We start from the raw sequence: 22,864 nt of genomic DNA, 5'->3' as shown, positions 1-22,864 counted from the left end.
GCTCCCGCGAGCTCGCGGCGCAGCAGCAGAGCCAGCGCCGCCGAGACCCCGGGCCCCAGACCCCGGCGGCGGAGGCGCCCAGGACGGCGGGGCCAGAGCCGGCGGCCTAAGCACTCTCTGCAGCCCCACTCCTGGGCCTTCGCGGGCCTCGACGGCCCCAGCGCCCAACTTTTCCCCCCTCCCCCTCCCCTTCCCTGAAACTCCAGCAACAAAGAAAAGTAGTCGGAGAAGGAGCGGCGACGCCGGGTCGCCAACCCCTCCTCGCCGAGGAAGGCCGGTAAGCACGGCGCAGGGCTGGGGGCTCGGTCGGGGTGGGGGAGGGCCGGCCGGGCGGCGGCGGTGGCGGCGGCGGCGGGAGGGGGAGGGCGCGGAAGGACGCGGAGCGAGGCGCTGTCCAGGGCTGATTTGCAGATACTGTGGCTCCCGCGGCGGCGGCGGCGGCGGCGGCGTCCGGGCCGGGCGGGGGCGGGCGGCCGCGCGGGATCGGGTTACACCGGCGCGGCCCCGGGGCTGGGCCGGGGGCGTCGGTGGGGAGCGGCGCGGCGCCAGGGCCCCCTCCCCAGACGAGGCCGGGCCGCCGCCTCCGCCTCCGCGCGGGCCGGGGCGCCGCTCGGAGTCGGGTCCTGAGGCCACGGCGCGGAGCTGCCTGGAGCCCCAGTCCTGAAACTTCCTCCTCGCCCTCCTCTTGCTCTCAGGTCGCGCCGCAGCCCCTCGCCGGCCCGCGGGCCCTCCTGTCCCCCGCCCTCTCCGGCCTCTCCCTTTCGCCGGAAGGCGCCGTTGAGTGCGGCCGGGCGGGTTGAGTCAGCCCCGGGGCCCGGGCAGGTCAGCCAATGGGGCTGGACAGCGATTTCTGCGCTCGGGCCGCCCCGCCGCCGCGGCCCTCCGCGCCCGGCCACCCCGCCACCGGAGCTGGCGGGGCCGGGGCGCGCGTCCCGCGGCGCGCCGTGGGGGAGTGAGTTCGCAAACTTCCGGGGCGCGCGTGGGGCCCCCTCCGGCGCTCGGGGCCCGACGCCTCCGGAGGGCGCCCGCGGAGCCGCCCCTGGCCTCTGCGGAGGGCGAGCGCGGAGGCGCGGACAGGGCCGGGACTCCGGCGACGCGGTAACTTTCTTCCCTCTGCCCAGACTCGGGCCCGCGGGCCGGGCAGGGGGCGGCCGGGACTGGGAAGACGGGGTCCGGCCCCGCGGCGCCTCGAGTGTGCCCGGCTGCCCCTTTTTCGTGTGGGAGAGCCCAGGAGGAGCTTCACGACGAGTGCTGGGGCGACTCCCGCGAGTTGGTGTGTAAATGTGTGCAGTGAGCGGGCCCAGCCGAGAGGAAGCGAGAGCGCCCGAGTTTGCAAAGAGCTGCTTTGTGTTTGGTATTTTGAGAAAATGGCCGAATGCCTATTTCAGTCAGGAATGCCGCCGCCGAGGCCGGCGCTGGTGGCAGCAGCACAGAGGAATTCGTGCAACACGTTGGGCTTTCGGGCCGTGCTGGGACGGTCTTCCCGACAAACGTTAAAATTCCTTTAGGGATGGCAGTTGGGGTTGGGGAGGTATTAGAAAAGTCGGTTTTGGGGTAAATTACCAAGTAGCCAGGACGGTAAAGCCCAGGGACAGCTTTTGCCTTCGGTTTGTTTTCTGTGATGGCATTTGATTCCGACTTTTGTTGGTACGTATAACTCAACTGGTTTGTGTGTATGCACTTGGGGTGAAACGTTACTTTTTATATTTTGGATTTAACTTAATTTTTTTAGTACTTGCCACTTACTTTGCTTTTTCTGATTTGCGAGAGAATACCTAATTTTGAGAGTAGCACCTTTTAGATTGGAAAGGAACGTGGTTAAGACGATTTTAAAAGCCCAGCATGTTTTCAAGAAGGTGATCTTGTAATGGCTTCCACCAGGCAAGTAGGCCAAGTCAAGCACAATGCGAGAATGTTGCTGATTGTCGAGTTGAGTTGTATCATTATTTTATTAGGGGGTTGGAAAGATTCTTTATTTTCATTTGTGAAGTTTTAAGTATACCAAACTTCCTTTTTCATGGGAAAAAGGGTCCGAATTTTTTTAACAGGCCAAGTCATCGAGAAAATAAGAAACTAAGTGGTACTTTTTCACAGTAGTTTATTCTTCTAGAGTTAGTTGAGTTCATAGGAAATTCAATTCAGTTGACCGGTTATTACAGGCTTCTACTTTCCAGGCGTGTTGGGACCTAATAAATGCGCAGTATGGCTTTTGGATTTCTCCCTTTTCTGATTCAGACCAGTAAACTGTTGAAGGGGGGAATTGGGAGGACTGCAGTGTACTATTCATGGATTGTAATTTAAAAAATAATTTTAATTAACATTAAAAATCAAGGTTACTTATTTTTTTCTACCAAAAAATTGAAAAGTACTTGAGGGGAAGGCATACCAGTGGTAGGCCTAGGTGATGGATGAGTTATGTCAATTAATAGAGTTTTTTGTAGGGAAATAGAAATTTTTTTGGTGACTGCAGTAAAGAGAATTCAGAATTACAAAAATATTTTAAAGGCTTATTTTTATTAGTTAATGAAGCTCATTGGGTTTAAAGGTTTTTTTTTTTTAAAGTTATGAGGAATTACAGTGATGTTTTGGTTTTAGACTAGTAAAAGTGGTGTCTAAACTAGTGCTTTTGTGTTTTTTGTTTTGTTTTGAATTCAGAATACAGTTATGGCCACCCAGGTGATGGGGCAGTCTTCTGGAGGAGGAGGGTTGTTCACCAGCAGTGGCAACATGGGCATGGCCTTGCCTAACGACATGTATGATTTGCATGACCTCTCCAAAGCTGAACTGGCTGCACCTCAGCTTATCATGTTGGCAAATGTGGCCTTAACTGGGGAAGTAAATGGCAGCTGCTGTGATTACCTGGTTGGCGAAGAAAGGCAGATGGCAGAATTGATGCCTGTTGGGGATAACAACTTTTCAGATAGTGATGGAGAAGGACTTGAGGAGTCTCCTGAAATAAAAGGTGAACCCAGTGGACTGGAAAACATGGAACTGGAAAGTTTGGAACTCAGTGTTGTAGAACCACAGCCTGTGTTTGAGGTATCAGCTGCCCCAGAAATTTATAACGCAAATAAAGATCTTCCTCCCGAAACACCTGGAGCAGAGGACAAATGCAAGAATTTGAAGACCAAACCTTTTCGCTGTAAGCCATGCCAGTATGAAGCGGAATCTGAAGAACAGTTTGTGCATCACATCAGAGTTCATAGTGCCAAGAAGTTTTTTGTGGAAGAAAGTGCAGAGAAGCAAGCTAAAGCCAGGGAATCTGGTTCCTCCACTGCGGAAGAGGGAGATTTCTCCAAGGGCCCCATTCGGTGTGACCGCTGTGGCTACAATACCAATCGCTATGATCACTATACTGCTCACCTGAAACACCACACCAGAGCTGGGGATAACGAACGAGTCTACAAGTGCATCATCTGCACATACACCACGGTCAGCGAATATCACTGGAGAAAACACTTGAGAAACCATTTTCCCAGGAAAGTATACACGTGTGGAAAATGCAACTATTTTTCAGACAGAAAGAACAATTATGTTCAGCATGTTCGAACTCACACAGGTAAGAGGACCTTTTTAGTCCAAAAGTTCAACTCCTGATAGTTAAATGAGTGGGTAGTTAAAATAGTGCTAAAGAAAGGGGACTTAGTTCAAATCCTGGTTCTGTTTGCTGTCTTTGTGACCTTGGACAGGTTATTTAACCTCTTTGTGCCTCAGTTTCTCCAGGGGGATAACAGTATATAGGATTGGAGGATTAAGTGAAAGAACACATAAAAGCACTGAGTGTTATTTGCAAGACTAGCCAACAGAAATCTTATTAATGCTCTTCCTAAAATACGTATTCTAATAACTTGGGATAGACCATTTGGCTAAATTAGACTACTCTTTTTTTAGAAGATGTATTTAGTTAATAGTGAATACATTACATCTAAGATGCAGTGTAGTTTCCCAAAGGAATTAAGGGCTTAGACAAAAAGGAAAAAAATCCAATGATTAACCCTTGCATAGCTCCTTTTAAAAGAAGCCTCACACTTTTTAAAACATTGACTTAGGTTTTTGAGTTCCTAAGTGGAGTAACTTCACTTGTCCCCAAAACCTAGACACATGAGAACTAGTTTTTAAAAGCTTAGTGGGATTACCACACTTGAAACCATATTCCTAAGAAAGCAAACACGTATGTAAAATGCAGCTGTTTTTCAGACAAAAAACAATAGCGTTAGCATGTTCAAACAAACGTATCAGGTAAGAGGACCTTTCTAATTTGTAAGGGCGCTCTATCAAAAAAATGAAACAGTCTTAAAAATATGAAAAATTTCAAACATCTCAGAAGTAAAGAGAATGCCACACTGCACCGACATGTACCCATCACCTATACTCAGCAGTTATCAATATTTTGTCACGTTGGGCAATTTATTTATTTTTTTGGCAATTTTTTTTTTAAATAGCATCTTTATTGACATATATTCCAGTGCCACACAATTTATCCATTTAACGTTACAGTTCATTGGTTTTAGTATATTTACAGAGTTGTGCAACCATCGTATCACCACAATGAATTTTAGGACATCTTCACCCCAAAGATAAATCCCTATCTCCTAGTGGTTGCTTCCCATTTTCCCCCAACACCCCTTAACTGTTCACTTTTAAATTGACTTTCAAGTCTTTGTTTTTAAAGAGTCTCATTTTTTTCAATGAAATGTTTGTAACTATTGGTAGTTAATTTTCACATTTATGTTACATTTTCCTGGCAAGAATTGGTATCTTTGAGGACTGATTACTGGTCTGAATAAAAGGTGGATGGAGTATCTAGTAGTGTAATCTTTGGGGCACAAGTGAAAAGGGGCTGTGGGATGCTGTTTGCATCTGGTCCCTTTGGCAGGACTTTTCACTCTGCAGGACTGCACCCCACAGTAAAGTGGGACAAGTGGGGAAGGAAATCGATAATTGCTTGCTTAAGTGGTAGACTTAATAAAACTTGCAGGTGAAATTCCATTACAAGAAAGACACCTGCAGTAAGGTTTCTAAGCTCCAGCACATGGCTCCTGTATTTAAACCTTTAAAATCTAGTTAAGTAAAAGAATTCGTGGACCCTTTGGAGTTTGTTGTAACCTGTGATTGATTGTCTCCATGCTTTGAAACCATTTTATTTCAATAGTAAAGAAGTTCAAACATTTCAAAAATACATAGTATAGGAAGTGAAAGTTACTTGGGAATCCTACCCAGTCAATCACTTAACAGTTTGAATTAGACCAGCTGTTAGACTAAACTAACTTCACCTACAATATCTTAAAACAAATCCTAGATACCATATATACTTCAGCAACAAGTACTTCATATTCATTTAACAGTTTTTTGAAAACCTTGGGGCCTAATTTAGAATTGGCTGTAATAGAGCTTTCAGGTAGTAACTATGACATGTGGTAGAGTGTGTGACTTTTATGTGTCTGCCTTGATGAAGTTTTACAAATAGATGTATACTCATAACTGCTATGCAAATCAACATAGAGAATATTACCAGCACCCCACTGCCTTTGTCTTATTAAATTTTGATTTTTTGTCAGTTGCATTTTGTTAACTTCAGAACTGTTGAGTCACTGAAAAATTATTTTCCCCAAAAATTTTTCCCCAAAAAAAGGTAAAAATGTTTTCAACAATATATCTAAATTGTCAATTTAAGAACATTTTTAGAAGGAAGGAAAAAAGGGAAATGGAGAGAACTGGAAAATTTCAGTTTTGGTGTGTATTTCCAATTTTTGATGTAAAGGGAAGGGTTCTTTTTTTTTTTCTTTTAAAGATTTTTATTTTTCCTTTTTCTCCTCAAAGCCTCCTGGTACATAGTTGTGTATTTTTAGTTGTAGGTCCCTCTAGTTGTGGCATGTGGGATGCCACCTTAGCACGGCTTGATGAGCGGTGGCAGGTCCGCGACCAGGATCCGAACCTACAAAACCCTGGGCCCTCCGAAGTGGAGCATGCGAACTTAACCACTTGGCCTGGGGCCAGCCCCAGGGTTCTTTTTTAAAAACGAGAACTCTGCTTTTTGCAATTTCTTAATTTTTTTGTTATAGTGGTTTATTTTCATCTAATTACAGTCTAGGTGACTAATTTTTAATGGATATATTTTATATATAGTTAACTATACCATCCATTACTTAAGATTTTCTCCAAATTTCCACAATAAGTTTATGATTTACAAAGCTAACATTGGTTGTACGTATCTCATTTCATATTTTAGTGTTAAACCCTTTGGTCTTTTTTTTTTTGAGGAAGACTGGCCCTGAGCTAACATCCGTACCCATCTTTCTCTACTTTATATGTGGGATCCCTACCACAGCATGGCTTTTGCCAAGCGGTGCTATGTCCACGCCTGGGATCCGAACCGGCGAACCCTGGGCCGCAGAGTAGAATGTACGCACTTAACCGCTGCGCCACCGGCCGGCCCCCCATTTGGTCTTAATGCTTTTGTGAAAGACTTCTACCCCTAGTTTTAGCTTACTTGTGATTTTTTCTTTTTAAAGTTTTGCACCTGAGCTAATGTCTGTTGCCAGTCTTTTTTTTTTCCTTCTTCTCCCCAAAGCCCCCAAGTACATAGTTGTATATCTTAGCTGTGAGTGCGTCTGCTTCACGTGGGATGCTACCTCAGCATGGCCTGACAAGCAGTGCCATGTCGGTGCCCAGGATCCGAACCGGTGAAACCCTGGGCTGCCAAAGCCCAGCGCACGAACTTAATTACTCGGTCATGGGGCTGGCCCCATATTTGTGATTTTTAAAACAATTTGGTGGTGTATAAATTGAGGGATAATATTTTGATTATGTGAATTCTGAGAATATCTTTAGTGTTAAATTCATGGTTCTGAAAACTGTGTGGAAAAATAAATTCATCTAGTTCTGAAGAGTGGAGATGAGAAAATGATATCTGAGGGAATCACTTCTCATTTCTCCTTGAGGTAGCCTGGTTTCATTTAATGAGTTTCTTCTGTTCTTTTATTGAGAGCCCAAAGTTAGGTGTTTCTTCTATTCTGTGCCTTTAGAACAATTCATTGAGGAAACAGAGTAAGTGATAATAGCTCATGTTTACTGAGGAAAACTTCAGACTTTGAGAGCCTGAAGTGATATGCCCAAGGTCACATACAACTAAGATTCAAAGTTCTGAGAGCTCTCTTTTTAAAGATAATTATCACGGTGGGGGCTGAGGATTATTTTTATATGAGTCTTCAATCAAAAGAATTTAAATTTTGTGGTTTTAATTTTTAGCCAGTTCCCAAATTTTACTTTAAAAGATGACATTTTTGCCTGTGTGTGACTGAAAAATCACTAATTTTTCTAGAGTATTTATGCCTATATTGTAGAATTGCATAGACAGAAGCAACCTATTCTGTTAAAGGATTTAAAAGTAAGTTACCCAGGGGCTGGCCTGGTGGCATAGTGGTTGTTTGTGCACTGCTTTGGTAGCCAGGGTTTGTGGGTTCAGGTCCTGGGTGTGGACCTACACACTGCTCATCAAGCCTTGCTGTGGCAGTGTCCCACGTACAAAACGGGAAGATTGACGTGGATGTTAGCTCAGGGGACAATCTTCCTCAAGCGAAAAGAGGAAGGTTGGCAAAAGATGTTAGTTTAGGGCCCATCTCTCTCTCTCTCTCTCTCTCTCTCTCTCACACACACACACACACACACACACACACGCACACACGAAATAAAAAAAAAAGTAGATTAGCCTTAATCAATCCTTCATGTTACTCTATAGTGCTGTTTAACTAGTTTTCTGTTAACTTTTTTTATGACAGCTTAATTGAGATACTATTTACATACCATTCAATTCACTTTGGATTGGCCTGTTCTGGACATTTCATACAAATGGAATCATACAACATGTCCTTTGTGACTGTCTTTCACTTAGCGTAAAGTTTTCAAGGTTCATCCATGTTGTATGTGTGATGCTTGTTTTCCTTCTATTGCCAAATAATACTGTCTTGTGTGGATATGCAATATTTTGTTTATCCATTCATCAGTTAATGGATATTTGGATTGTTTCCACTTTTTGGCTGTTATCAGTAATGCTGCTATGAATGTTTCATGTACAAGTGTTTGTGTGGACGTGTGTTTTTTCCTCTTGGGCATGTACCTAGGAGTGGAATTGCTAGGCTGTTTGGTAACTATGTTTAATCATTTGAGGAACTGCCAAATTGTTTTCCAAAGTTGCTGCACAATTTAATTTTACAATCCTACCAGCAGTGAATGAGGATTCCGATTTCTCCATATCCTAATCAATACTTGTCAATTTCTTCACATCCTACCCAATAATTAACATCTATCATTTTGATTATAGCCATCCTGGTGGATGTGAAGTCTTCATCTCATTGTGGTTTTGATTTGCATTGCCTCATGGCTCATGATACTGTGCATCTTTTCATGTGCTTATGGCCATTTGTGTATCTTTACAGAAATACATTTAATATTTTTTAAACTATCTTAAAATTCTTCCAGGTCAAAGTAGGCATTCTATTGCTGTGAGCTCTTTATAGCTGATCTATAGCTACCAGCTAATTAAAGCTGAACAGTTACTAGGAACACATTTCCCACTTATCACCACATTCTTTTTCCTTTTTTCACTCTATCTTTTCGTTTCCTGTCTCATTTTATTAGACATCTCTTACTCTATCTTCTTGTGTAGACAAAAAACTCATATTTTTTGAGGCCTTTATTATGTGCCAGGCATAGTGTTAAATGCTCAGCATGTATTATCTTTAATTTAAATTATTACAATTCTAGGAAGTGAGGGTACTGTTACTTTTATACATGAGGAAACTTGCCCAAGGTCATAATTATTATCTTGTAGCCAAAGTCTAGATGAAAACAAATTGTCAGGCTTTTCTTTTTTGAATCTGTTTTGTCGTTGACAACCCATGTCCAAAAAGAGTACACATTTCCTGCCTTTGAGTCTTAAATTCTTTAGTACTAAATCATTGGCCTCTCATCTTCAGTTGCTCTCAGTCCCTATGGCTTTATGAGTATAATTTGTTTTAACACTGACCTATTTCATAAAAGTTATATCTACCAGTTGAAATTGTTAGCTTAAAACAACATCCCCACTCAAAAGCATTCTTGCTTTAAGCTAACAGTTTCAAATGATAGATTTGTCATTTACAAGGATTAAAAAAAATGACTCAAACCATAGCATCAGAAAATTTGGGTAGATTCTTTTAAGGATAATTCTAATTAAAAAAAGTAATTAGGAGCATTTCTTCTTAATATTTAATGTAATAACATGTAACATTACTGTGAAAATTAAGAGGGGTGTGAGAATTCAGAAAGCCAATGATGTTTTTTTGTCAGCAAAGCTGAAATAATGTAGTTACATGAATTCTGAATTAAATCATTTCCGTTTCCAATACTTGGTATAAATTGACCATTTTGCCAGGAATAGGGGAAAAAAATGCTTGATACTGAATATTGTATATATTGTTAGTGAGAATTGTATTTGCCTTATTTTATCATATTTAAACTCTAATCATTATATTTTTGCAGGAGAACGCCCATATAAATGTGAACTTTGTCCTTATTCAAGTTCTCAGAAGACTCATCTAACTAGACATATGCGTACTCATTCAGGTTGGTAAGAAATGGGAACTTTTAAAATCATTTTTAGTAAACTAGCATTAAAAGAAAGTTCTTCTAGACCTGGAACTGGGTCATTATTTATGCTTATTTTTTAGTATAATTGAGAAATTTATAGTTAAAAATCAGTGTTCTGTTAATGTGGAACTGTGTCTGAAGGGAGATTCTTAACAAGGAGTCCTTAGGTAGAACTCCTAAAACTGAATGTAAATGTGCATATGTACTTTTTCTGGGAGCAGGGTCCTTAATTTTCATCAAGTCTTCAACAAGTTCCATGACTCTGATAAAAGTTGAACTGATATCATATACCAAGATTGATTCATCCTTCTTTTGAGCAGTTCCTGCCTTCTCACACTCCCTCCTCACCGCAGTGTAACGCCAAGTTTCATAGTGTGTGGTTGCCAGGTTCCAGGTATTCCTTAGCTTCTCAAGTCTTGAAATTTGGGTTTATTCTCTTTGGAGAGTTGATAGAACTTCTGAGGACTGATGTAGAAAAGCAAACTTTACAGAATGATACCAGGATACCAACATATTAATCTACAATAGATAAAATGCAGGACTCTAACAAGTGGGAGATTCATCCACTGCAGTGACTGAAATAAGTATGATCACCAGCCAGAATTGGTCCCCATTTTCAAGGTATGCAGGTGGCCAATTTAAAGAGTAAATATTAGCATAGGTGGTCTTCATTGGATAATTATTTCATTTTGGCCATGATTGACCTTTGTGAACTGCCATGGCTGATCAGAACACGGCACTCTCCTTCCTGATTTAGAATATATACCCCTGTGGGCAAACTCTACACTAAAATTTTGCTGTTCACAAAAGTCTATGTAGACCCATCTCTTTTAAGTTAAGTCACCGTAAATCTGTGCTGTCTGATTGGGTAGTGACTAGCCACATGTGGTTAGTGAATTTGTGAAATGTGGCTGGCTTGAATTAAGATGTATAAAATACATACTGGAATTCGAAGAGTATGAAGAAAATGTAAATTATCTATTTTTTTAAATACTGATTACATGTTGACATGATATTGGGTATATTGGGCTAAATAGTAAAATTAATTTTACCTGTTTATTTTTTACCTTTGTAATGTGACTATTAGAAAACTAAAATCACATATATTACTTGCGTTTTATTTCTATTGGATGTTGCTGTCTCAAGTCAGTGATGAATAAGACTTGATTCTAGTACAGATTCTGATTTGAGCGGCTATGAAGGGGTCACATAGTATGCTTGCTAGCCTTTCTTGACCATACAAGCTTGTCATGTTAATATACTTTGAGTGTTCCTTGTAAATGTCCTAAGCTATTGAGTTGGGTCACTTAATCAGAATCCTTGATTATATTACTTCTGGGTGCTTCCTGGTTTCATTTTCTGAGGGTAACTGGGATGCTATCACAGGCTTTGTGGAGGGTAGGCATCATGTCTTGTTTTTGGTTTTTTTTTTTGAAAGATTTTATTTTTCCTTTTTCTCCCAAAGCCCCCTGGTACATAGTTGTGTATTTCTAGTTGTGGGTCCTTCTAGTTGTGGTGTGTGGGACGCTGGCCGCCTCAGCGTGGCCTGATGAGTGGTGCCATGTCCATGCCCAGGATTCGAACTGGTGAAACCCTGGGCCGCCACAGCGGAGTGCGCAAACTTAACCACTTGGCCACAGGGCCGGCCCCGCATCATGTCTTGTTGATAGCTATGTTCTAGCCCTTACATCATTTAAGAGCTTTACATGAATTAACTCTGGTCTTCATAACTATTCCGTGATGTATAAGTTCTATTATTATCCCCATTTTACAAATGGGGAAACTAAGGCATTGAAGAAATATGATCACCTTTCCTGTAAAATGTCCCCCCTTCTGGTTTTTGTCTTTCTCATGGTATCATTAAGTTTTTCTTCTGTCCCTGTGCCTTGTATTACTTGTACACTGGAAATTAAATTCTTGATACCTACTTCATGATGTCTCATTTGGAGTCATGTCTGGTTGACCCATTATTAGTGTTGCTGGGTCACTAGATTAGAATGATGACACACTTGTATTTTTTCATTGAATTCATAATACTTTTCGCATTCTGTAAGTGTTTATCTATGGTATTTTACACCAGTCAATAATCTTTGCCTGAACGATTTTGAGTTTGCTCTTGTCTTTTGAATTTTCTTTGCTATATTTTAAAGATTATTTTTGGTAGTTGCTGTTTGTTACAGTACAGCAAGTATTTTAAAAGTTTGTTACTAATCAGTAGTACTACTATTTCCTGAATGCATGCTCAGTACTGAAAAATTGGGATTTGTTATCTCTAAGTACTTCTAAAATACTTAATCCTAGTTTGTAGATTAGGATACAGGTTTAGAGAGGATAAATTCTCTATCTAAGGTTAATTGTCATTCTTCCAAATTAGAAGAGCTAGGATTTGACTTCAGACTCCTCCACCCGCCCATTTTCAGTTATCAACATGTTAAAAGAACATCATGGCTAAAAAAATGGTTCAAGGGGCTGGCCCCATGGCCCAGTGGTTAAGTTCGCACACTTTGCCTGGGCGGCCCAGGGTTTCTCAGGTTCGCATCCTGGGTGCGGACATGGCACTGCTCATCAAGCCATGCTGAGGCGGCGTCCCACATGCCACAACTAGAAGGACCCACAACTGGAAATACACAACTATGTAGCCCGGGGGCTTTGGGGAGAAAAAGGAAAAAATAAAATCTTTAAAAAAAAAAAAAAGATTCAAGAAGCTACAGCATAGTGAAATTGGAACCACAGTGTATTGAGAAAGCAGAGCCATTGTCTTGTATTGGATGCTAAGTTTGTGAGTCACAAACAGGAAACAAACATCATTAATCTCTTTTGTGTATGAGTGTGCTGAATTATTTATTTTCAGCAGATCCTACGTTTTAATACTTTGAATACAAGTTACTGATAACACTTGCAGTAAAGTGAGGCTAAGTTATTAGGTGAAATTGAGTAGGTGTGGTGTTTCTAACTGGGTTGCATGGAGTGAATATCTTGGTCTTGGGTGCCTTCTCTGCTCTGAAGTCTGATCTTTACAGATCATCTTGGGCATTTTGGTTCCTTGTTCATGTGAATGTGTTTTAGGGAAGAGATGTGTGTGCTCGGTCCTTTATTTCTGGAAGAGATTAGGCTCTGTTGAGTTGGTACATTTTAGCTAAACTGACAAAAAGATTGGTTTATGAAGCAAAACCACATTGGTTATTTACTTGGAGCACTTTCATCCATGGGGTAGGTCGTCTCATGCCAAATTAGGAAGGGATCAGGATGTTGGTTTGGTGAAAAAGAAAATTGGATGTTGGTGAAAATAGACACATTAACCTAATCTGGTGTTATTCTCCATTTTAGTGGTGTTTCTACCTAATGGTATTAGAGTATGCTCGCCTGGGTAGTCCTAGAGGCATTGACTTTTTTTTTTTGAGGAGGAGGATTAGCCCTGAGCTAACATCTGCTGCCAATCCTCCTTTTTTTGCTGAGGGAGCCTGGCCCTGAGCTGACATCCCTGCCCATCTTTCTCTGCTTTATATGTGGGACGCCTACCACAGCATGGCTTTTGCCAAGCGGTGCCATGTCCACACCTGGGATCTGAACCGACGAACCCCGGGCCACCAAAGCAGAACCTGTGCACTTAACCACTGAGCCACCTGGCCGGCCCCGAGGCACTGACATTTTGTCCTCAGCTCTCCCTTTCCTATTCTTGGTAGAGATGCTACTATGATGTATGTACTATGAAATACATCCAGTTTATTTTTGCTATTATGGTATTTTTTGTATCACGCTGGCTAGTTCCCTATCCAGCTAGCATAGGAGTTCATTTTGAATATTTCTCCATTAAAGTGTAATGGATATATTTGTTAAAGGGAATTAACAACTGGCCAAGTTCCACCTCCATTTATTACTCTTTTTTTTTTTTTTTTAAAGATTTTATTTTTTTTTCCCTTTTTTCCCCAAAGCCCCCCAGTACATAGTTGTATATTCTTCGTTGTGGGTCCTCCTAGTTGTGGCATGTGGGACGCTGCCTCAGCGTGGTTTGATGAGCAGTGCCATGTCCGCGCCCAGGATTCGAACCAACGAAACACTGGGCCGCCTGCAGCGGAGCGCGCGAGCTTAACCACTCGGCCACGGGGCCAGCCCCCCATTTATTACTCTTTTTAAGATGGAAAAATATTTTATTCTGCAATAAATTTATTTTTCTTTCACCAAGTATTTGATGATTATTATGGAGTCACTGTTTTAATAGCTGGGTTTATTTGAAAGATGTTATGATTTGAGAGTCTTTTGTGAATTCTAGAATAATTTTTAAACAGTATTTTAGTGAGGTTTAATTTACACACATGAAAATGCACATATTGTAAGTATACACCTCAATGACTTTATGTATATTTTCACGTGTTTGGGTACCACCCAGATGAAAACATGCAACATTTTTACCACCCTCAGAAAAATTCCCTCCTTACCCTTTCCAGTCACTACCGCCATCCTCCCCCAAGTGGTACTCTGACTTCTATCAAAAAGAATGTTTGTCTAAATGTTTATGAGATTTGTCCCATGTTGCATTATCAGGACTTTGCATTTATTGCTGAGTAGTAATCAGTCCTATGCCCCTATTACTCTTTAATTAAAAATTTCCCTTGCTGTTCTTTCTGGATCATTCTTGATAATGTATAAAGCTTGTAAAAATCTTTCCTCTTTTGAATTTGCCTTACATCTATAAATTAATTTTGGAAGTATAAAGTAGACATCTGATACATTTGTAAAGGTGAAGAACATAGGTAAATATTACTAGAATTGGAAAAGGCACTTAAGTTAAAATCATTAGTACAGGGCAAAAAGATTTATATTCAGCTAGGTACTAATAAACTATAAACTTTTGATGAATAGATATTCTAATACAAGCAAGATTTAAGGGCAGTAAAACAAAATTGGGGGGGGTGGTGATGAATGGAGCAAGTAAAATATTGCCATCGAATTTTAAACAGATTCCTGTATCCTCCCATTCCCTGACCATTTCATAGATAGAGGCTTGCACCTTGATTGATGCTTGCTGTGTAAATACCCTCATTCACTAGGGGTTATGAAGTGGTGGATATTTTCATTCTAATTATTTTATTAGCACAAATATTTTCATAAAGAGATAAATCCATTAATCAGGTACTTGTTTGCTCAGAGGTAGAGTTTATGTGGAAAGGCAGAATAAACACATAAATCTTCCCTTTTGTTTGCCCACACTAAAAATTACCAGTCTGTTCCCAAAGCGATGAATTATGGGTAATACACATTGACTGCCTGGCTATCTGCCCTATGCTAAGTGCTTTATATGAATTAGATTATTAACAGCTCACAACACTCAGGAGTATTTTACAGATGAGGAAATTGAGTCGAGCTTTCAGTCCCTTGCTCAAGATCTCACAGTAAGTTGCAGAGCCCATATTTGATCCCCCAGATATTCTTACTCTAGAACAAGTTCTTAACTTTTATGCCGCCTATCTTTCCCCATTCTGTGTCTGTATATGTTAAGCAAGTGTTTGCCTTTGGAGAGGACACGACAGGGCCAAGTACAGACTAATGTAGCATGTTGTAGAAACCTCTATTTGTGAATCTATTAGTGGACTAACATGGAGAAGGTTAACATGTGGCTGTTTGTGTTTTTTGAGGTTACTTCTGTCTGCTGTTTTATAGTCACAGTGTGGGCAGGTAAGAGGTTTAGGCCCATCCACTTAGCTCCTTATCCAGTCTGATGTACCTGGATAAATTTTTGTTTCTGTGATTGAATCTTTTATCATCAGACATTTTATAATTATGGTAAAGCTTACCATCTGCATGGTTATTACTTAATGTCTGAGTATTTTTGCTTTATGAAAAAATTAAGATTTGATATGAATTTGAGAATGTTTGAGAGATGAATTTTCATAAATGTCAATTTCCATTTTTCTACTATGCATTCCATTGGACCAGTGGGGTATGGATACCATTTGGTAATATTTACTAGAGTGTGACTAGATGGGTATGTATTCAGGTAGAATGTGTTACTCGTACGCCTTTAATGTGGGGGTGGGGGTGTGGGTGCTTCTGGTTTTGTATGTACCTGTGATTATGACTTTGTTTGCTTATTATACATACCATATCTATTTGTATGCCCCTTCTCATGTACCTAATTTTTTTGCCTGTTTTTTAGAAGAAGGTGGGAAAAAATCAAGAAAAGTTTTCTGACTTGGCTATATTTTTGTTTTAAAATAGCAACTCTGGCATTGGAAAAGTTTGTTGAATGAAACTTAACTCTTGCCATGATTGACAAAAGGGTTAAATTTAAAGATGACTTTGATCCCTGAGGCTAAAGCAGTATTTTAAAACTTTTGCACCTGCAGGTCTGCAGTACAGGAAATTTCTTTGAAGTCTCAAGATTTACCTTAAAAATATATGAATTTTATATTCTATTCCAGTGTACATTTGTTCTAACTAAACATAAAAAATTTTAAATTATTTTCTCTTTTTGAGTCTCTTTGCCTCAAAATTGACATCCAGAGCCCAACTGCCAATTATTGTGTACTTTTTGATGAATCTCTGCTCTTTAATAGTGCTTGAGAGCCCTAGCTTGATGAACTTTTTAAAAGATGATGGCTAACTGAGATAATTATTCCTTGTTTTGATTTGAGAATCAGTGTCAAGGGATAGAGAAAAGATATACAAATAAATATGGTAAATAAGGTGCATGATACAATCTTTTCAATAAATAGTTTTTGTGGTTTTTTTTTTTAAATATCCAATTCCTTATAAAGTGTATTTTAATAAAACCTTGAATTCATTTCTTAATCTATGTCTTCAACCTCTCTTGTTTACCTTCAGGTGAGAAGCCATTTAAGTGTGATCAGTGCAGTTATGTGGCCTCTAATCAACATGAAGTAACTCGCCATGCAAGACAGGTTCACAATGGGCCTAAACCTCTTAACTGCCCACACTGTGACTACAAAACAGCAGACAGAAGTAACTTCAAAAAACACGTAGAGCTACATGTTAACCCGCGGCAGTTCAATTGCCCCGTATGTGACTATGCAGCTTCCAAGAAGTGTAATCTGCAGTATCATTTCAAATCTAAGCATCCGACTTGTCCTAATAAAACGATGGATGTCTCAAAAGTGAAACTAAAGAAAACCAAAAAGCGAGAGGCTGACTTGCCTGATAACAATATTACCAATGAAAAAACAGAAACAGAGCAGACAAAAATAAAGGGGGATGTGGCTGGAAAGAAAAATGAGAAGTCTGTAAAAGTGGAGAAAAAAGATAGTGTTTCAAAAGAGAAAAAGCCTTGTAGTAATGCTTCGATCCAAGTGACTACCAGAACTCGCAAATCAGCAATGGAAACTAAAGAGATGGATGTGCATATAGGAAATAGTTCAGAAAAACCCTGTAAAACCAAGAAAAGCAAAAGGAAGATGGAAGCTGAAGCCCATTCTTTACAAAATCCTGTTAATGATGAGGAACCTTTGACAAAAAAGAAAAAGAAAGCAGAAAGAAAATCCAAAAATAATCAGGAAGCGCCAAAAGGTGACAGCAAAGTAGAGGAGAATAAAAAGCAAAATACTTGCATGAGGAAAAGTACAAAGAAGAAAACTCTGAAAAATAAATCAAGTAAAAAAAGCAGCAAGCCTGCTCAGAAGGAGACTACTCCAAGGGGGTCTGCTCAGACAGAGCCTCCTCAAATAGAGCCTGCTCAGATGGAGTCATCTCCTCCCCTGGAGTCTGCTCAGACAGAGCCAGCTCCTTCCATGGAGTCTGCTCAGATGGGGCCTCCTCCTCCCATGGAGTCTGCTCAGATGGGGCCTCCTCCTCCCATGGAGTCTGCTCAGACGGAGCCTCCTCCTCCCATGGAGTCTGCTCAGACGGGGCCTCCTCCTCCCATGGAGTCTGCTCAGACAGAGCCTCCTCCTCCCATGGAGTCTGCTCAGACGGAGCCTCCTCCTCCCATGGGGGCTGCTCAGATGGGGCCTCCTCCTCCCATGGAGTCTGCTCACATGGAGCCTCCTCCTCCCGTGGAGTCTGCTCAGACAGAGCCTCCTCCTCCCATGGGGGCTGCTCAGATAGAAGTTGTCCAGAAGGGGCCTGTTCACATGGAGCTGATTCCCAAAAAGTCTCCTCGAAAAGAAAATAGAAAGGAAAAGTTGAACATGGAGAGTGAAATGGCACGGAAGGAGCAAGTCCTTATTGAAGTTGGCTTAGTGCCTGTTAAAGATAGCCAGCCTCTAAAGGAGAGCACAGGTGCACAGCATCTTTTACCACCATCACCACTGCTGCCAAAGGAAACCTTAGAAGAAGAGGAGTCAAGAGACCAAAAATTATTCACTGAAGGCAAAGGAAATAAAGAAGCCCCTCTTGAAAAAGTAGAAGCAGAAGAGGCAGATAAGAGTCTAACTGGACTTGCTGCTATTATCAAGGAATCTGCCAATATTTCATCCTCTGAACAAAACTTGAATGTGCCAGAGGGTGAAACTTTAGATGGTAACCATCAGGCTGATACTATGCTTTGTGAAATGGAAATGGACACAGATGAGAACAAAACAGAGAATCCCCCTGGCAAAGACTCAGCAGTTGAAGAACCAATTTCACCACTGCTTCTTCCCTTACCAATAGAAAAACATGAAGAAGCAGTGTCTAAAACTGCTGTGGCATCACCTCCTGTCACCACGGCAGTAAATGAGTCTCAGGAAATGGATGAAGATGAAGGCATCCACAGTCATGATGGAAGTGACCTAAGTGACAACATGTCAGAGGGTAGTGATGATTCTGGATTGAATGGGGCTCGGCCAGTTCCACAGGAAACTAGTAGAAAAAATGCAAAGGAAGCCTTGGCAGTCAAAGTGGCTGAGGGAGATTTTGTTTGTATCTTCTGTGATCGTTCTTTCAGAAAGGAAAAAGATTACAGCAAACACCTCAATCGCCATTTGGTTAATGTATACTTCCTTGAAAAAGCAGCTAAAGGGCAGGAGTAATTAAACTTTGGACAAGGCTTCATTTCTTAGGTTGTAAGATCTATTGCTAAATTTACATTCATTTATAGTAGTAGACAACCATTTATTTTAAAAATTGCTTTAATTAGTGTCCAGTGTTGATTTTTAAGTGGCACTCTTTTCCTTAGGACTCTGTATACCTATTGTTGTATAAAGTGTAGCAAATCCAAGGGAGTCAGTGTATTAGTATACTAAACCAGCAGACATGTAAATCTGTTAGCTTATGCATTTAATTGAAACAAGAAGGCCAAGGTGGTATTACAGCGTTCTATTGCTTTGTGCAGCTATAACTTGTCAGTTTTTCTCCTGATGGCTATCTTCCTGTTTTACTTTAGTTTATTCTTAGTTCCTTGTTTAGCTCCATAAAAATTGGCATACTTAAATAGCAAATGACTTGAAGAATTTGCCTGCTTTATATAAAGTTAGCACTTTAAAATTTTTTTAGAGATGAGAAGAGACATGTAAATTGAAGAAAAATTCTCCCAACAACGGACATTGTATCAGTCCAGGTATTTCCTTCCTGAGTTTTGATCAATATTTCTTATTTGTGTATGTTAATCGTTATAAAAACAATGATTTTGGTGTGTTTTTTTTATTTTGGTGCTTTAATGGCTTAAGATGTTGCACATTGTTTTTTGTTTTAACCTATGCAGTTCAATTTTTTCTAGAAATAGCATTTGTGTTGAGCAGTAACACTTTATACATATATATGCATGTTGATTTTGTCCTCTTTGGAGGGATGCTTTTAGTCTTGTTTGCAAAAGGGCAGTTTTCTTTTTCCTTTGCTGCAATTGTCTTTTTTGCAGAATATTAGTGTGCAAGTTTGTGAGCAAATGAAATATGCAGGTTCAATCCATTGATTTTGATTTTCACATCTTATATCTATGCCAGAATCTGTATTTCATGTAAGTTATTTATTTTAAATGGATGTAGTAAATTTGTAGCTCTCAGTTTGAACTTTGCAATAAATAAACCACTAGGCTCTATATTGAAAGATGTTTATCTCAAATACCAACCATAAGTAAGTTTTTTGGGGCCTATTTTGTTTTAGTACAGCTACTTCCTAAGTGTACAGTGTTGAGTCGTATCTTTGAGGGAAACCCTTTTTCATAGATGGTTGGTGTCCATATGGCTCCTCAGCTGAATAAAGAACTGTAAGTGATATTTGGAAACTGCAAACCTGGAATTAGGAGACATAATTACTCCTTCAAGTTATACAGAATATCAGTTGTGAGATTCCAAAGCCATAGCAATTATATGGAAAACCTAGGATGAGAAAGGTAGTTTAAGTGCTGGTAGACCAGCTGCTACTTCCTATGAATACAATGAAAAACGCTGGTGAGACTTAAGTACAGTCCAGATTAAAAAAAATCACACTTTCTCAGGGATCTCCACAAACTAGTGGGTGTCCTGGCTGTCCCTATGACAGCCTCTTTCTACAGGTGAGGCCTCAAATGAGTTGTAGCTAGCCTAGTGTTCCTATGGGGGCACTTTGTATGAAAAAGAGTGTGTACTCCCAAACTTTTGGTGGTTCTTTGGACAGTTGCCAAAGAATATGAAAGAATCCAACATAAGGATTTTTCTTGTTGATAGCAGGTATTCATTGCAGTAAAATAAAGTATGATCCCAATAGGGAATCTTAAAAATTCTCATCTCCCATTTTCTATTCTGAAATAACCACTTTATATTTCATTTATTTTCTTTTATCTGGTGATCTCTTTGAGGCAGGTTTCAGAGTTTGGCAGTGCAACATGAAAGATTAGGAAAAGCATTGATGAAGTGTGGGTGGAAAATTTGTTAAAAATCTGAGAGAGAAGTTTGAGTTAAAAGACATTTGAACTTGGAATTGACTGGGAGGCCAAAGATTTAAAGAAGCAGAAGATTCTCTCAAGACATGAGGAGTAAGTTGTGTGTTAATGGTGTGTGTTTTGTGTGCATGAATGGGAATTTGTAAATGATGTTGAATTCTAGGTGAATTCTCGGCTCCGACAATCATTGTCAACAGAAGATCAAGCTGCAAATATTTATGTTTAAAACTTAAATTATAAAGCTAGTTAAGTCTTTCTAACAACTAGTTTTAATGTTCATGGGTACATTTTATGTAAGTTACCTTTTGCATTATATATGAAAAGATTCATGTTAAGTACAGATTAGAGATTGGGAATCAGTTTGGGGAAGACGTTTTTGTGGATTCTTTCATACTACAAAAGAGAAAAACTTGACTCTGGGGAATTGGACTAATTTTCTTAGCTAGTTTTTAAGATTAGAACGCTAAAAACAAAATATGAAGAAAATTAAAACCCCTTATTATTAAATTGATCTGTGAAAACATTGTTACTGGAAAGTGAGTGGAACTTGAGGCCTTTCTTCCAGAAAACAAGGACTTGATTGTCAGGCCTATATTAGGTTCTGAACCTTAATGCCATGTATTTGTACTTACTAAAAATTGTTTCAATGAAAAGCATATTAGTAATGTGAACTTCTGGTCTAGTTGGGAGTTCTTCCATTTGAAAAATGTGATATTTGCATGCAACTGTTTGAATCCTTTTGTTTTCTCAGTTTCCCCTCCACTGGATAGAATTGAAGCTAGAATTTTCCCGTTTGATAAGGAATAAAAAGTGAACATGTTATTTGTAAATTGCTGTTTAGTAACTAGAGATAAACTTGAAATACTAGAATACATTATAAACCTAATCCTAGGTAGTCTTATGAAAATGTATCGCTTTTAACCATCTTTTGAACCTATATTCACATTGGTTTTCAAGATATTTTAAGTTATATTTTTTCCTCTTTTCAGAGCTGCTTCTTCGGGGCTACTTTTTTTATTTTTTATTTTTATTGAGTGTAATTCACAAGGAGCTACTTTTTTTTGGATAAGGCTTCTTATAACTATGGCTGGATGTTTTGCTCTAGTCTTCCAAGAAGGGCCATTTTATCTTTTAGAGTCATTTCTAAAGTCGTGGTCTTTAACTTAGGGGACTATTTTGCATATGAGTGCTAATACAAATTTAAACCCACGTAGACCTCATCACATGTCACCCCATGAATGTTGACAGTGGAGGGAATACCTTGCCTGTAGTATAATATCAGTTCTGGACTGAAAAGCTGGGGAAGAAACTTATTTTTCTCTTTTGCATAAATCAGAAAAACAGCTAGTATGCAGAGTTTTCTTATTGACCTCAGCAGATGAACTGAGCTGATAGTGTTAATTCAGATTGAAGAAATTATCTGAATCTTGGTTTGTGTAGATTTGTGATCTACATGCAATATTAACTAAATCAGATAGCTTTTACAGTTTCACATGTGTACATAGGCTCTCCCCACCCTTTTCAACATCCATTAGTTATTGAACTTTGTAAACTGGCATTGAAACATTACAGCAATGTTTTGTTGCACCAATCTTGTAAACTTTTACAGTGCAATACGTGTTATTTTTCAGAGACAAACCAAAGGTTAATTTCTCAAGGTTCTTGCTGCCTGCTTTAGCAGCATTTGATGGAGGATCTTTTATATACATTTGTAATAGATAAAAAATAAACCAGATTGCAAATCCTTTTTTTTTTTCCTTTTTAAAGCTTAAACCATGTACCAAGTTTTTGGTCCAAATTGTGTAGGATAAGTTAAACTTAAATTGCATTCTATTAACCTATATGAGTGTATTTCTGTAAGCATAGTTATGTTGAAATAAAGTTTTAAAAAGTGTTTTATGCCTTTGTTCATTATTGGTACATCAAACATCACGGAAGCCACATTTATTTTGCTGGAATTGCAAGTGTATTAATAATTTTCAAAATTACTTCCCCCAGATAACCCATAGATGGTAGAAAAGCCGTGGTGGTCTTCATTGTTTGGGGTAACAGTCCAGTGGAGTAGTCAAAAGCATATCTTTTGTACTCTCATTTCTGGGAGGTGGAGGTGGGGGAGAAAACAACCTTCAGACAATTCACAGGTTTTACATAGTAATTCCTTCCCAGCCACAGGTCCTCTTGACAGTTTTAACATGCATGTCCCTTCTCAGTAGCAGGCCTGGTGTTAGTAAAATTTTGACTCTTAATTGGAAAAAGATGCATTGAAGGGACAATAAATTAGGTTACATTCAGTGTTCACTAGGTGTCAGGGCACAGTTTTAAGGATTTTACTGACTTTGCTGGAAGTCTGAGAAGAAACTGAAACCTAAGAGAAAGTGATAAACCAGCTGAGCTGTATGTGGAAGGCTTATGTGTTTTTGTGGAGTTGAGAGAAAAGGGAAAGGGAGT

General features: G+C 39.9%; 1 protein-coding gene across 4 annotated transcripts; it reads left to right on the top strand.

Annotated features, from left to right (window-relative positions):
• The first annotated feature begins 6 nt into the window (after window positions 1-6).
• On the top strand, window positions 7-22,311 carry REST (RE1 silencing transcription factor). 4 transcript variants are annotated; one of them, XM_046656360.1, is made up of 4 exons: window positions 7-277; window positions 2,656-3,559; window positions 9,520-9,603; window positions 16,450-22,311. In XM_046656360.1, the coding sequence occupies exons 2-4, from the start codon at window positions 2,665-2,667 to the stop codon at window positions 18,588-18,590; spliced, it is 3,120 nt and encodes a 1,039-aa protein (XP_046512316.1). In that variant the 5' UTR covers window positions 7-277; window positions 2,656-2,664; the 3' UTR covers window positions 18,591-22,311. The 4 variants fall into 4 exon arrangements, with proteins under 4 accessions (XP_046512316.1, XP_046512315.1, XP_046512317.1 ...); XM_046656359.1 differs by lacking the exon at window positions 7-277 and adding an exon at window positions 644-1,098; XM_046656361.1 differs by lacking the exon at window positions 7-277 and adding an exon at window positions 1,117-1,273.
• The last annotated feature ends 553 nt before the right edge of the window (window positions 22,312-22,864 follow it).

This window comes from Equus quagga, chromosome 3 (genome assembly GCF_021613505.1).
Source record: "Equus quagga isolate Etosha38 chromosome 3, UCLA_HA_Equagga_1.0, whole genome shotgun sequence".
Taxonomy (NCBI): Eukaryota; Metazoa; Chordata; class Mammalia; order Perissodactyla; family Equidae; genus Equus; species Equus quagga.
Note: the sequence above shows the minus strand (reverse complement) of the source record. Positions and strands in the feature narration are given on the sequence as shown.

Bases quoted from the DNA above. Each gene is read 5' to 3' on its own strand.
- REST (XM_046656360.1), top strand. From the start codon at position 2,665: ATGGCCACCCAGGTGATGGGGCAGTCTTCTGGAGGAGGAGGGTTGTTC. The intron at 3,560-9,519 runs GTAAGAGGACCT...ATATTTTTGCAG, and splicing joins GCATGTTCGAACTCACACAG to GAGAACGCCCATATAAATGT. The intron at 9,604-16,449 runs GTTGGTAAGAAA...GTTTACCTTCAG, and splicing joins ACATATGCGTACTCATTCAG to GTGAGAAGCCATTTAAGTGT.